This window comes from Melanostigma gelatinosum (assembly GCF_949748355.1).
Source record: "Melanostigma gelatinosum genome assembly, chromosome: 8".
Classification (NCBI taxonomy): Eukaryota; Metazoa; Chordata; class Actinopteri; order Perciformes; family Zoarcidae; genus Melanostigma; species Melanostigma gelatinosum.
The window spans coordinates 28180929-28198019 of NC_136641.1; the positions used below are offsets into that span (position 1 = coordinate 28180929).

At 42.1% G+C, this 17091-nt stretch overlaps 1 protein-coding gene across 1 annotated transcript in view; it reads left to right on the plus strand.

The window, feature by feature from the left end:
- Positions 1-17091, plus strand: part of cacna1fb (calcium channel, voltage-dependent, L type, alpha 1F subunit) — a gene marked incomplete at its 3' end in the record, with an annotated part of 91500 nt that overhangs the window by 61845 nt on the left and 12564 nt on the right. The window contains exons 37-39 of the mRNA XM_079273944.1: positions 9652-9748; positions 11726-11828; positions 12756-12857. Of these exons, the coding sequence (XP_079130070.1) occupies positions 9652-9748; positions 11726-11828; positions 12756-12857 (302 nt within the window). The remainder of the gene's footprint in view (positions 1-9651; positions 9749-11725; positions 11829-12755; positions 12858-17091) is intronic.

Sequence of the window (17091 nt, forward strand, 5' to 3'; positions counted from 1 at the left end):
GCAGTTAAACGTCAGTAGTCAATAGTAAGCCGCCATTCTGCCGGTTGGTTTCGGCACTGGCGAGATTAGAGTGTACTTCCTGTGAAGTGCATCTCTCTAAGTTTCTGTTGTCAGAGATCCCACCCCCCTCGCGCTGTTCAAGTGGCGAGGGCGGATATCCCCACGTTACCGTCAGCACTCAGGGAAACGTCGCGAACAGTTTCACTCTGGAGTGTGTCATGACGGGCTGGTGATATCTCCCTCCCCCCACCCTCCTAATGAGAGATGGAGACAGGTCCGGCGCACAGGTCAAGTTCAGTTACCTACGGCACTGGCGACTTGACAGGCCCGGGCGATGACTCGGCTGAAAGAAGGCGGTGGCTTCGTTGAACAAGCTGGAGGTGGCTCATGCTGACAGAGCAGGAGAAGAAGGCTTAGTTGGCGAAAGATCTTACGAGCTAGGGTGCTCGAAAGGGCCTCTAAGGTTGTGGCACCCTAGAGGTGTATGCGAAAAGGTTGGGGGAACACATGAGGCTCGTTTCTGACCCGGAGTCGGGTAGAGCAAGAGTGTTATGACCCCCCAGTAAGACTGAAGAATATGTATAGATATATACATAACGGGCATTGCCTTTGCGAACAAGGTCGCCCAAGAAGGTTGAAGAACGAGGTGCGAAATTGGGAGTGGTCGTTTCCGGAAGTGTGCTGAGTTCTCTTCCCCCCCCCTACCATGTCGACGTGGCAGCAGGGGGAAAGGTCACTCGGCTTAGTCAGGTGGGCTGCGAGTCAGCGTTACCTGATGTGTTGCCCTTGAGGGCGTCTTTCACCCCCCTGGTTCCGTTGGTCTTTCGACCGCCAGGGTCGTTGGTTCCTCGGGGGTGACAAGGGCTCGCTAGGCCAAGTCCTCTCGTCGTCTTCCGACGCTAGGTCGGAGTCGCTCGACTGTTGGATGCCTAAGACTATGGCGGTGTCTTCGTACCGATTTGTCGGCCGGCCGCGTGTCTCCCATGCAAGTTGCGCGTACTTCCTAATCTCTGGCATGGTGAGGTTACTCGTTCTGCAGTGCATAGTAACAGCGTATCTCACGTTGTCGTGGAGATTGTGCAAGAATAGCGACTTGAAGGCATGGTCTTCTTCTAGACCTGGGGCGTTACGTCCTTGGAAGTACGCAGATCTCAAGCGCCTGAAGTAGTCTCTCGGAGACTCTAGCCTTTCCTGGGAAATGGCAAAGGCGCCGAGGGTGGCAGAAGCTGGGTCGGTGTACAGGGAGTACTCCTCCCTAAGGGCGTGACAAAGGGATGAATAGCGGTCGCGGATGCTCGGCTGGAGCGTTTCAATGAAAGCGTGGACGCTTCGCGCAGTGGTTTTCCACACTAGCTTTAGCTTTTCGCACGATAGGTCGAGGAGGCAGCGATCGATCTCCCTTAGGTAGTCATCGATGCTCGAGTCGTGATTATCGGGATTGAAGCGCTCTACGTCTTTTGCCAGAGACTCGATCTGTCGAGTTCGCAGGCCTCCCAGGTTGATGGGGCCTGGGCCGTCCGAGTCTCCATACTCGCGATGGTGGTAACGACTATCATCCTCCCTCCCTGAGGGGGATGGGGTCAGTTCTTGTCGCGCGCGTGAACTGCGTGGAGGATTGCGTTCGCCTGAGGTGGGTTTGAAGCCACCTGGGCCGACTAGGACCTGGTGTTGGTCCTCTCTCCTCCTGGTTGGGGAAAGCGTTTTCAAGAAATGCAAGGTGGTTCGGGTCTCGGGGAATGAGGGAGCCGAGACCAAGAAATGACTGGGCTGAAAGGCTCGATAGGGGGTAGCAGTACCTACCGGGGTTGCTGGAACACCTTGAAGCGCTTTCAGTTTGTCATCACTCTCTGATGCTTTAGAGAGTTCTAGGTTGACCTCTCTGAGGTCACTGCGCAGGCTACTATTTTGTGACTGTAGGACTCTACAGTCACGTGACAACTCCTGAACCTCTGTTCGGAGTGTCCAGATCTCGCGTTGCTGCTCGTCGCTCTGTGCCCGGGTTCGGGCAGCTTGCAGCTGCATTTTCTGATGGTAGATGAGCAGTATTTCGCCGATTACGTCCTGAATCAGGCGCTCTCTGTTACCTGCTGGGTTATTTACATAAGCCACCAGCTGCTCTAATTGCTCGTCGCATAGGACAGCAGTGTATTTTGCAAAGTACTCTCTTTCCTTTGCTGTGAGTCCGAGGACATCAGCCACCGCATCTCGTAATGCGGTGTCTTCTGGAGCTACAGCTCCAGGAATGGGGGATTTCTCGTTGCTCATTCTCTCTAATGAACACGGCTCCCAGTGGTTGTTAATTCCCTAGTGTTAGAACGGAAACTGTTAGTGTTTACGGTTCTCAGTGAAATGTCTAGTTCTGTAACTTAGGATTTCTACTGTTCGATGTTAATTACTGTTAGTGTTACGGTTCATGCAGGCGCACAGTGAAATGTCTAGCTCTGTGACTTACGTTTCTACTGTTGCTGCTCTGAGGTATCACTACTGCTTTGCAGCCAGAGGTGCGAAAATGCTAATGTGGTTTAGCACTTTGGGCCTGTGACAGCTGTGTGTAACTTCTTTGAGGGATTTAAGAAAGCAAGCAAGGTATTACAAATAAACAATCAAATCTACTACACAGCTGGCTGTTAGTTTTAAGAAATGAAACGAATAATTAAACCTGGAAACGAAATAAAATTTCGAGAAGGGAATTAAAGATTAAGATTAAAAATCTGGATTTAAAATCAAAAATTTAATTACAATAAGACAAGATTTTGAAGATCAAAGCCTACCTATTTTGGGAAATAAGTTCCAGGAATTTGGATCATTCAAAAGAAGAAAAAAAAAAAAATTTCGGAAAAAATATTTTTTTGGAAAATTAATTATTCAAAAATAATTATGGATTACTGTGCATATATACTGTAACAGAACTGGAATAACGTAGCCTCACACGGGGCACCATTATGTTGGGATCTAAAGGAGCGTGTTTGGGTTATCAGCATTTAAGAAACTGAATTCTTGACATCAATAGAATTATTGATGTATGTAACAATTATTAATGATTATTAATATAAACGGGGCACCACCCTGCGAACAGGGACCAATAACCAAACGATAAAACTAAGTCTCATAATTAGTAGTCACTCATAATGTCTGCGTATGACTATACATTCAGTGACAGTGAAGGGTTTTAAGTTCGAGCACAGGCTACTACATACAGTCTTATCAAATACATATGCACAAGTAATCACAGACGACTGCTCCTGAAAGTATAACAGAGTTTATTGAATCAAAATAATAAATGATCAAATCAATTAATATTGCAACCAACAAACGTTATCATACAATTTTATATGCCTAAACTAAAGAATGAATAAAATGGATGAGGGTGTATGTCTGTGTGTGTATGTGTGTGTCTGTGGGTGAACAGGAAGGAGTCTTACAGCTACGCTAAAGACTACAAAGATGGCGGCGTCGAGTGACGCTGGCCAAAGGGGAGGGGCCTTAAGAACTACAGCTAAAAACTACAAAGATGGCGGAGTCGAGGGACCCGGACAAAATGGCAGAATGGGGCTGCTGTATGTAATTCACGTGTGCCTGGGCAGCACGTGATGTGAGGCGATCGTTTCAATGGGGTTTCTCCCGGGGCAGAGAGAAGAAAGAGAGAGCAAAGGTGGGGGTCATGAATCAAGCTTCTGCGTGCTGTCCGCGTTGTAGTGATAATGGGGGTGCCTGGCGTATCGTACATAACGTGCCGTTGTCGGTAGAACTGCCAGCAGTTATGTACGATAGCCGAGATTCCACACTTCACTCACAGAGCTGATTTAATGAGCAGAGAATACTACACGAAGTGTCGTAAAACCAATGAAAAGAAATCAAATAAATCCAAGCAAACAGTCACAGTTAATACACAAATACAGCGGAGCTTCTCTCGTCCGCGAGGAGTTGCGTAATATCTCGATATCACGCGACAGTAATTTAAACAACAAAAACACGGGAATATCAACATATAAATGAATGGCCTGAATTAAACTTAAGTTAATTTAAGCTAAGCTATGCCCAAATGCCAAGAACCTTACTTGTAGATGCTTCGTTGCAACGTGGAAGTGTTTGTGGCAAAGTGGTCCGTCTTCCTCGTCGGGAAGGGGGACAGGGGGGGGGCTGCTTGCAGCGCGGCTTTGCAGCGGGCGCTGTGTGTCGCACGGCGTTGCTGGTGCGGCTTCGGTCCGTTGGCGTGGCTCGGGAGCAAACGCAGACGTGATCTGTCCTCGCTGCAGGGAGGACAGTTTAACTTCGGCTGAGACGACGTGGTCCGTAGGTCTCCCGGTAATCATCGGTCAGGAGAGGAGCGAGGCTTCGTCGGCTCCTCTGTGCCGGTTTGTGCACAAAATAAAAAGAAGCAGAAAGCACTGAACGAATGCTGATGCAGATTCGTTATCGCGGGCTGTTTCGTCCAGCGAAATGGCTCGTGACCTGACAGGGTTTGATGAGGGTTCGAGGGGCTCCCTCGTGGGGGGAAAGCTGGTTCTTCTGTGGCCTGGACGGGGGTGTCCGAGCGAAGAGAGCGTGGTGTGCTCCCTGTTCGACGGAGGTCGACGGGAAAAAGCTGGATTCTCTGTGGCCTGGACAGGGGGGGGGTCCGGGCGAGGAGAGCGGTGTGTGCCTCCTGTTAACCCCGGAGGGAGAGTTGGAAAAAGCATAGAAGTGGGGGCAGCAGATAGTTTTATACAACAGAGGTCGAACCACAGGGGTCCTGGGGTCTCTTGGCTCTCGGCCAATGAGATTGCCGCGGTTACCATGGTTATTTGGGGGGGGGGAATTCACACCTGAGTGTGAAATCCCTTTGCTCTCCTCAAACTACAAGTCAGGATGAGACCTTTGCTTGAAAAAGCGAAGGCCTGATTGTCTTTGTCCACAGCACATGTTTAAGCCATATGCCAGAGCCCAACAGCTGCTTCTCCATGTTTAGTTCTGACTCTGGGAACAGAAAGTAGACCGGTCCCAGACGACCTGAGGGGTCGGGATGGTTCATAAGGTAGCAGCAGATCAGAGATGTATTTTGGCCCTAAACCATTCAGTGCTTTGTAAACCAACAGCAGGATTTTAAAGTCAATTCTTTGTTGGACAGGAAGCCAGTGCAAAGACCTCAGAACTGGAGTGATGTGGTCCACCCTCCTGGTCTTAGTGAGGACTCGTTACAGAGACCTGTGTTGGGATCTGACTATATGGCTTCAACATGTGCTGTGAGACAAAGAGAGTCAGGTCTTCCCTTTTGCAAGCAAAGGTTTCATCCTGATTGTGGTTTGATGAGAGCAAACCTCCTCTGAAGGAATTTCACATTAGGGTGTGAATTCCCCCCCCAAAAACTATCTTCTCTGTCGAGAAGAGTTGAGCTCACGAGAGCTGCCTCGAAAACATACTACACGATCAGGGGAAGGTCAGGATATAAAAAGCATAAAGCATATACTTAAATAGTTAAAGTGTAATCGAAAGATAAAGTGTATGATCGTTACATAACGAATCTTTAACACATTTGATTTAACAAATGTAAACCTGATAATAATAATAATATGTGTATCTGAGTATAGTGCAGTCTGAGTGTAGAAAGTACGGAGAAAGAGGAAGTAAGCTGAGTGTTGGCTTCAAGGGATGGGGAAATAATGGTGGTTGAGAAGAAAAGACAAATAATGATGCACAATAATGATGAAGGATGAGATCAATAATCATTTTATAAGCAAATGTGTACTAAGTAAACTGATTATAAGAACTGTAACTGATTATAACAACTGTAACTGTGATTATGATCACTAATCTGTGTTAGAAATGTGTGAGTGTAGGAAAAGGGGAAGTGCAACAGATGTTGAACACCCAGACACACGCAGAGCTTGATTGAGTAAGCGCCCAGACAGGGAAGTTGGGGTGATTTCCTCATACACACACACAAAAGTTAGGTACTTTTCGAAGCACATGCACCAAATCAATGATGTCATGTTAATCACGGGCTGAGGGAGGACGTGTTGAGGAAGAGGGGGGAGAGACGCGAGAGGCAGCCCAAAAGTGTTATAAAAGAAGTAACACACTAACAGACGAGAGGATAACGTCGTAAGAGCCATCCTAGTGCTCCACCTGAGAGGACCCTGGACTTCGCTCTACAGACGCAGCGGTGGACTTTGTCTTTGCTCAAGAATGAAGAAAAGAAAGAAGAAACGAATCGAGAAGCGAGAAAGAAGAGAGAAGAAGACGCGAGAAGCAAGAGAGAAGCGAGACCGAAAACCAAGTGAGAAGGAAGAAAGACGAGAAAAGAAAGAAGGAATGAAGAATGAAGAAAGAGGAAAAGACGAAAGCAGAAGACGGCCCTTCTATGAGCAGAGATTGAAAGACGAAGAACCACCTATCCTCCCTGCTCAACTTTAACAAGATCAAAGATTGCTGAACGGACTCCGCTGCAGAGCAGGAGGACCGAGGGTCCGGCCGGACCTTCGCTCCTAACAACTCCAAAAGAACCTTTTCATCGAACCTTTGAAGATCCAGCTCCAACCGAGCCGTCTCGGCATCTAAAACTAATGAGTATAATCTAAGAAGAAAATTTAATTAACGAATGAAGTGTAGTAACATTTTATGTGAGCTGTAGCTTAACCCTTGCTAACTAACTAAATATAACCTGCAATAAATATGTAATCTGCATTTAAAGCAAATTTCTCAAGTGCATTTATTTGCTCAAGTAGTAAAAAGTTCCTCGTGGCAGTAAAAAGTTAAATCCATTGTATGTCTAACAACTGAGTTCTGTAAGGTTATCCTAGAGACCGAATCCACTTAACAACCCCTTACGGTTTTAGAAGTGATCCTAGCCGTTAAAACCTAACCTGGCATTTACCAAGAGCACGGATCCATAAGAGGGAAGCTGCCATAACCGACGCGACCGGTAGGAGCGCCCGGGGTCAGGGTGGCCCCTCGACCGAGTGCACTCAGACCGGAGGAAGCAGGGTAGACGTCGGGAGTAACGGCAGTTAGAAGAGCCAGGCGAGTTCCCTCGCAAGAACACCAGCTCGACAATCTTTCAATAGAGAGCTGAGTCAGTAAGTAGCCCCGTATCGGGCCAGAAGTATACCAGGATCTAACACTGTTCATAAGGTAGCAGCAGATCAGAGATGTATTTTGGCCCTAAACCATTCAGTGCTTTGTAAACCAACAGCAGGATTTTAAAGTCAAGTCTTTGTTGGACAGGAAGCCAGTGCAAAGACCTCAGAACTGGAGTGATGTGATCCACCCTCCTGGTCTTAGTGAGGACTCGTTACAGAGACCTGTGTTGGGATCTGACCATATGGCTTCAACATGTGCTGTGAGACAAAGAGAGTCAGGTCTTCCCTTTTGCAAGCAAAGGTTTCATCCTGATTTCTGGTTTGATGAGAGCAAACCTCCTCTGAAGGAATTTCACATTAGGGTGTGAATTCCCCCCCCCCAAAAAAACTATGGTTCCTGAAGTCACCTGAATGCACCGCTGCAATCTCATTGGCCGAGAGCCAAGACGGCACCAGGACCCCTGTGGTTCAGCCACCGTTCTACAAAACCGCCTGCAGCTCCACCTCAATGCTTTTTCCCCTCGACCTCCGTCGAGCTAGGGAGCACGCCAACGCTTTTTCCACCGATCCCTCCGGGGTAACAGGAGGCACATCAACGTTGTTCCTCCTTTTAACCAAAATCCTACGTTAACAGTTTATATTCGCTGGCCGAATTCACCAAACTGTCTATTTTATCTTTGTTCGCATCCACGAAGCGAACCCTTTTAATCCTGCAGAAGTGAAGAAGCAGACTTCTTCAGAACGAGAGACGGAGAGCTTCCACTCTCCACTCTCCACCAAACGCCTCGTCTGCTCCGGCCATAAGGACGCGAAACTCCCGTCTCCAGACGACAGCGACGCCTTCTCACCGAGAGACACGCGGCTTCCGACGCCGCTGCACGAGCCCACTGAAGCTCCGAAGAAACCCCCCAGAAGACTCTCCTCCATCACCACCATCGCATCGTACCGTAAGGCAACACAGAGTCTGGGCAGAGTTACAGAGAGTTCATTTGTGTTCATTTGATCTTGTTTACGTGCTTAAAGTACCGTTCATCTTTATAACGAGGTGTATGCTTAATAATCGCCGACACTAACGATGGCTGAGATCGTAGGGGTTGTGTAGAAGTAGCGTGTATTCCGTGCTCCTGTGATCTGTTGAGCGAGCCGCCCAGTGAGGTCAGAGCTGCTTCTCATCAGTTCAGGAGGTCAGAACCGCCGGCTGAGACAAAGAGTCGCTGGTCTCTCCCCGGGCTGAGAGAGCAACCTTCAGGACTCCTACGCGGCGCAGAGGATTGTAATCGCTTCTTTTATGTCATTTTGTTTTGTTCCTTTCCCTTTTACTAACTCACACACACATATAGCTTTGAGCTAATGTAGCTACGTGCTAAACAGCTACCAGCACGTGTAGACACCGGGTCTCCTGTTGGCTATCCGCCATTTTGGGTCTCACGCATGAGAGACGTCACCACGTCCCAACTACGTCACACGTCACTGAGCTGTTCCCTCGCTCCCCCCCGTTTGCTCACACACACACACACACACACACACACACACACACACACACACACACACACACACACACACACACACACACACACACACTCCCCCCTCTTTTCTGTTGATTTTAGATAGCGTGCTCATGAATGTATTGTTGTTAGTTTTGATATTAGTTGACTAGATCATTGGTATTATAACGTAATAAACTCTGTTATACTTTAAAGAGCAGCTGTCTGTGGTTACTTTGTGCATGTATTGTGATAATAACTGTATATGTGGTCTGTGCTCGAACTTAACCCTTCACTGTCACACTGAATGTGTAATAGTACTCGGACTACTGACATTATGATTGAACACTAATTATGAGACTTAGTTTTATCGTTTGGTTATTGGTCCCTGCTCGCAGGGTGGTGCCCGTTATTATTAATAATCATTAATAATTGTTACTGACATTAATAATTCTATTGATGTCAAGAATTCAGTTTCTTAGATGCTGATAACCCAAACACGCTCCTTTACGTTCCCAACACCTGTAAACACACCGTTACAGTAGTCCAGTCTGCTGAAGATAAATGCGTGGACACGTTTTACCTGTTGAGACATAAGTCCTCTAATCCTTGATATATTCTTCAGGTGATAGGAGGCTGATCTTGTGATTGTCTTGATGAGGCTGTTCAGGTTGAGGTCTGAATCCATAACTACACCTAGATTTCTGGCTTGTTTGTGGTTTTTAACATCAGTGATTGAAGTCAAAACTGCTTGGTAAACTGCTAGCATAGCTTAGCACAAAGACAGGAAGCAGGGGGAAACTGCTAGCCTAGCTTAGCACAAAGACTGGAAGAAGAGGTATACTGCTAGCCTAGCTTAGCACAAAGACTGGAAGCAGGGTTTTTTGTTGCTAATATTTCAGGATGCAAAATTTTGAATTCAGTAGTTTTGATATTTTGATATTGTATTGTATTTTGATATTGTGCTACTTTTACTTATGTACTTGAATACTTCCTGTGGTATAGAACACCTGGACGTTGTGGCTCAGATGACATCAGATTGTATTTTGTTTTGTTCTGTTATTATGTTGCAGTTTTACTCGTTATTGTAGTATGTTCTCTTCCTTCAGGGGTCGTATAAAGCACCTGGACGTTGTGGCTCTGCTCAGGAGGATCCAGCCTCCTCTGGGTTTTGGGAAGCTCTGTCCTCACAGAGTGGCTTGTAAGGTAAAATATATATATATATATATAAATACTTTAGGTGTTGTAAAAACTCATATGAAGGAACAATCTAATGTCAACTTGATGGTGAATTATTCTGGGTGTCCCACAGGGCTCTGACGTGTGTCCTGTACTTGTATTCATATCAGGCTATACAACTGAAATGTACTGTATATTACAACTTTAAATGATTGATGTTCATTCATTCATGTAACATCAGGATTTTACTGCTGGAGCTCATTTTGAACTCTTAATTAATTCATCTTTTGGATTAGTCAGCTCATGATTCATTGATTGTAAAAAGAATAGTGGAAATAGTTTGTTTTGTGTGAAAACATCTTAATTTGTAAAGAAGCTGTCAGATAGTTAGTTAGTGAAGTTATCTGTGTCAGTAGATTAAAGACACACTGACATCCCATAATATGTGAACATAGTCCAGTCAGATAAAACACCTCTCCTGCTCTTCTTCCTCTTCCTCTTCCTGTTCCGGTTCTTGTTCATCTTCCGGTTCCTGTTCCTGTTCCTCTTCTTCCTGTTCCTCTTTGTGTTCCTGTTCCTCTTCTTCCTCTTCCTGTTCCGGTTCTTGTTCGTCTTCCTGTTCCTCCTCCTCTTCCTCTTCCTGTTCCTCCTCTTTGTGTTCCTCTTCTTCCTGTTCCTCCTCCTCTTCCTCTTCCTCCTCTTCGTGTTCCTCTTCTTCCTGTTCCTCCTCCTCTTCATCTTCCTGTTCCTCCTCTTCGTGTTCCTCTTCCTCCTCCGCTTCCTGTTCCTGTTCCTCCTCTTCGTGTTCCTCTTCTTCCTGTTCCTGTTCCTCTTCTTCCTGTTCCTCCTCTTCGTGTTCCTCTTCTTCCTGTTCCTGTTCCTCTTCCTGTTCCTCTTCTCCCTGTTCCTCTTCTTCCTGTTCCTCTTCTTCCTCTTCCTGTTCCTCCTCTTCCTCTTCCTGTTCCTCTTCTCCCTGTTCCTCTTCGTGTTCCTCTTCTTCCTGTTCCTCTTCGTGTTCCTTCTCTTCCTGTTCCTCTTCTTCCTCTTCCTCTTCTCCCTGTTCCTCTTCTTCCTGTTCCTCCTCTTCCTCTTCCTGTTCCTCTTCTCCCTGTTCCTCTTCCTGTTCCTCCTCTTCGTGTTCCTCTTCTTCCTGTTCCTCCTGCTCTTCCTCTTCCTGTTCCTCCTCCTCTTCCTCTTCCTCCTCTTCGTGTTCCTCTTCTTCCTGTTCCTCTTCATCTTCCTGTTCCTCCTCTTCGTGTTCCTCTTCCTCCTCCTCCTCCTCTTCCTGTTCCTCCTCTTCGTGTTCCTCTTCTTCGTGTTCCTCTTCTTCCTGTTCCTCCTCTTCGTGTTCCTCTTCTTCCTGTTCCTGTTCCTCTTCCTGTTCCTCTTCTCCCTGTTCCTCTTCTTCCTGTTCCTCTTCTTCCTCTTCCTGTTCCTCCTCTTCCTCTTCCTGTTCCTCTTCTTCCTGTTCCTCTTCATGTTCCTTCTCTTCCTGTTCCTCTTCTTCCTCTTCCTCTTCTCCCTGTTCCTCTTCTTCCTGTTCCTCCTCTTCCTCTTCCTGTTCCTCTTCTCCCTGTTCATCTTCCTCTTCCTGTTCCTCCTCTTCGTGTTCCTCTTCGTCCTGTTCCTGTTCCTATTCGTGTTCCTCTTCCTGTTCCACTTCTTCCTGTTCCTGTTCCTCTTCTTCCTGTTCCTCTTCTTCCTGTTCCTCTTCTTCCTGTTCCTCTTCTTCCTGTTCCTCCTCCTCTTCCTGTTCCTCCTCCTGTTCCTCTTCTCCCTGTTCCTCTTCCTCTTCCTGTTCCTCCTCCTGTTCCTCTTCTCCCTGTTCCTCTTCCTCTTCCTGTTCCTCCTCTTCGTGTTCCTCTTCCTCTTCCTGTTCTTCCTCTTCGTGTTCCTCTTCCTGTTCCTCCTCTTCGTGTTCCTCTTCCTCTTCTTCCTCTTCCTGTTCCTCCTCTTCGTGTTCCTCTCCCTGTTCCTCTTCCTGTTCCTCTTCCTGTTCCTCAGCGCCTCGTAGCGATGAACATGCCTCTGAACGCTGACGGGATGGTGACCTTTAACGCCACGCTCTTCGCTCTGGTTCGCACCGCTCTGAAGATCAAGACTGAAGGTATCTGATTGTTCTCTGCATTAAGACTGAATGAAGACCGAGTTTCAAATATAACAACATCTTTCACGTCTACATGTGGAGATAACACATTGTGGTGTTATTTGGATAAACTGGCCAAATAAGTATTTAGTATATTATTATTGAGAATCTAAACAATCACTGTCTGTACTTAGAAAGTATTTCAGTATGTTCGTGTATTAGTATGTTAGTGTATTAGTATGCAAGTATATTAGTATGCAAGTATATAAGTATGCTAGTATGTAAGTATATTAGTGTATTAGCATGTTAGTATGTAATTATATTAGTATGTTAGAATGTTAGTATATTAGTATGTAATTATATTAGTATGTTAGTATGTTAATATGTTCGTATGTTAGTATGTTAATATGGTAGTATGTAAGTATGTTAGTATATTAGTATGTAATTATATTAGTATATTAGTATGTTAGTATGTTAATATGTTCGTATGTTAGTATGTTAATATGGTAGTATGTAAGTATGTTAGTATGTAAGTGTGTTAATATGTCAGTATGTTAATATGGTAGTATGTTAGTATGTTCGTATGTTAGTATGTAAGTATGTTCGTATGTTAGTATGTTAATATGGTAGTATGGTAGTATGTTAGTATGGTATGTTAATATGGTCGTATGTAAGTGTGTTAATATGGTAGTATGTTAGTATGGTAGTATGTAATTATATTCGTATATTAGTATGTTAGTATGTTAATATGTTCGTATGGTAGAATATATGTAAATTAGTAAATTATTATGAGCGTATGTTGGTGTATTAGTGTGGCGTTCACGATTGTCGAATACGTCAGATTCCCTTCATACTCACATCTCAGCTGTGTACAGGACCTGATTACTCCGATGGTTCCTGAATGCAGCATCATCATAACTTATATGTGGCCCCGCTCACTGTTGCTAGGTAACCCTGACCAGGAGAACGAGGAGCTGAGGGGAATCATCAAGAAGATCTGGAAGAGAATGAAACCAAAACTACTGGATGAAGTAATACCACCACATGAAGGTACTAATGCTACCGATAGTACAACAAAGATACATATACACACACATACCAGTACCACTACTACAAACACTACTAGTACTACAATAAACACTACTACAAACACTACTAGTACTACAATAAACACAACTACAAACTACTAGTACTACAATAAACACAACTACAAACTCTACTAGTACTACAATAAACACTACTACAAACACTACTAGTACTACAATAAACACAACTACAAACTCTACTAGTACTACAATAAACACAACTACAAACACTACTAGTACTACAATAAACACAACTGCAAACACTACTAGTACTACAATAAACACGACTACAAACACTACTAGTACTACAATAAACACAACTACAAACTCTACTAGTACTACAATAAACACTACTACAAACACTACTAGTACTACAATAAACACAACTACAAACACTACTAGTACTACAATAAACACGACTACAAACACTACTAGTACTACAATAAACACAACTACAAACTCTACTAGTACTACAATAAACACTACTACAAACTACTAGTACTACAATAAACACTACTACAAACACTACTAGTACTACAATAAACACGACTACAAACACTACTAGTACTACAATAAACACTACTACAAACACTACTAGTACTACAATAAACACAACTACAAACTACTAGTACTACAATAAACACAACTACAAACTCTACTAGTACTACAATAAACACTACTACAAACACTACTAGTACTACAATAAACACAACTACAAACTCTACTAGTACTACAATAAACACAACTACAAACACTACTAGTACTACAATAAACACAACTGCAAACACTACTAGTAATACAATAACACGACTACAAACACTACTAGTACTACAATAAACACAACTACAAACTCTACTAGTACTACAATAAACACTACTACAAACACTACTAGTACTACAATAAACACAACTACAAACACTACTAGTACTACAATAAACACAACTACAAACACTACTAGTACTACAATAAACACTACTACAAACACTACTAGTACTACAATAAACACTACTACAAACTCTACTAGTACTACAATAAACACTACTACAAACACTACTAGTACTACAATAAACACAACTACAAACACTACTAGTACTACAATAAACACTACTACAAACACTACTAGTACTACAATAAACACTACTACAAACTCTACTAGTACTACAATAAACACAACTACAAACACTACTAGTACTACAATAAACACGACTACAAACACTACTAGTACTACAATAAACACAACTACAAACTCTACTAGTACTACAATAAACACTACTACAAACTACTAGTACTACAATAAACACTACTACAAACACTACTAGTACTACAATAAACACGACTACAAACACTACTAGTACTACAATAAACACTACTACAAACACTACTAGTACTACAATAAACACAACTACAAACTCTACTAGTACTACAATAAACACTACTACAAACACTACTAGTACTACAATAAACACTACTACAAACACTACTAGTACTACAATAAACACAACTACAAACACTACTAGTACTACAATAAACACGACTACAAACACTACTAGTACTACAATAAACACGACTACAAACACTACTAGTACTACAATAAACACAACTACAAACTACTAGTACTACAATAAACACTACTACAAACACTACTAGTACTACAATAAACACGACTACAAACACTACTAGTACTACAATAAACACGACTACAAACACTAATAGTACTACAATAAACACAACTACAAACTCTACTAGTACTACAATAAACACTACTACAAACACTACTAGTACTACAATAAACACAACTACAAACACTACTAGTACTACAATAAACACTACTACAAACACTACTAGTACTACAGTAAACACAACTACAAACACTACTAGTACTACAATAAACACTACTACAAACACTACTAGTACTACAATAAACACTACTACAAACACTACTAGTACTACAATAAACACAACTACAAACTACTAGTACTACAATAAACACAACTACAAACTCTACTAGTACTACAATAAACACTACTACAAACACTACTAGTACTACAATAAACACAACTACAAACTCTACTAGTACTACAATAAACACAACTACAAACACTACTAGTACTACAATAAACACAACTGCAAACACTACTAGTACTACAATAAACACGACTACAAACACTACTAGTACTACAATAAACACAACTACAAACACTACTAGTACTACAATAAACACTACTACAAACACTACTAGTACTACAGTAAACACAACTACAAACACTACTAGTACTACAATAAACACTACTACAAACACTACTAGTACTACAATAAACACTACTACAAACACTACTAGTACTACAATAAACACAACTACAAACTACTAGTACTACAATAAACACAACTACAAACTCTACTAGTACTACAATAAACACTACTACAAACACTACTAGTACTACAATAAACACAACTACAAACTCTACTAGTACTACAATAAACACAACTACAAACACTACTAGTACTACAATAAACACAACTGCAAACACTACTAGTACTACAATAAACACGACTACAAACACTACTAGTACTACAATAAACACAACTACAAACTCTACTAGTACTACAATAAACACTACTACAAACACTACTAGTACTACAATAAACACAACTACAAACACTACTAGTACTACAATAAACACGACTACAAACACTACTAGTACTACAATAAACACAACTACAAACTCTACTAGTACTACAATAAACACTACTACAAACTACTAGTACTACAATAAACACTACTACAAACACTACTAGTACTACAATAAACACGACTACAAACACTACTAGTACTACAATAAACACTACTACAAACACTACTAGTACTACAATAAACACAACTACAAACTACTAGTACTACAATAAACACTACTACAAACACTACTAGTACTACAATAAACACAACTACAAACTCTACTAGTACTACAATAAACACAACTGCAAACACTACTAGTACTACAATAAACACAACTGCAAACACTACTAGTAATACAATAACACGACTACAAACACTACTAGTACTACAATAAACACAACTACAAACTCTACTAGTACTACAATAAACACTACTACAAACACTACTAGTACTACAATAAACACAACTACAAACACTACTAGTACTACAATAAACACTACTACAAACACTACTAGTACTACAATAAACACTACTACAAACTCTACTAGTACTACAATAAACACTACTACAAACACTACTAGTACTACAATAAACACAACTACAAACACTACTAGTACTACAATAAACACTACTACAAACACTACTAGTACTACAATAAACACTACTACAAACTCTACTAGTACTACAATAAACACAACTACAAACACTACTAGTACTACAATAAACACGACTACAAACACTACTAGTACTACAATAAACACAACTACAAACTCTACTAGTACTACAATAAACACTACTACAAACTACTAGTACTACAATAAACACTACTACAAACACTACTAGTACTACAATAAACACGACTACAAACACTACTAGTACTACAATAAACACTACTACAAACACTACTAGTACTACAATAAACACAACTACAAACTCTACTAGTACTACAATAAACACTACTACAAACACTACTAGTACTACAATAAACACTACTACAAACACTACTAGTACTACAATAAACACAACTACAAACACTACTAGTACTACAATAAACACGACTACAAACACTACTAGTACTACAATAAACACGACTACAAACACTACTAGTACTACAATAAACACAACTACAAACTACTAGTACTACAATAAACACTACTACAAACACTACTAGTACTACAATAAACACGACTACAAACACTACTAGTACTACAATAAACACGACTACAAACACTAATAGTACTACAATAAACACAACTACAAACTCTACTAGTACTACAATAAACACTACTACAAACACTACTAGTACTACAATAAACACAACTACAAACACTACTAGTACTACAATAAACACGACTACAAACACTACTAGTACTACAATAAACACAACTACAAACACTACTAGTACTACAATAAACACGACTACAAACACTACTAGTACTACAATAAACACAACTACAAACTCTACTAGTACTACGATAAACACTACTACAAACACTACTAGTACTACAATAAACACAACTACAAA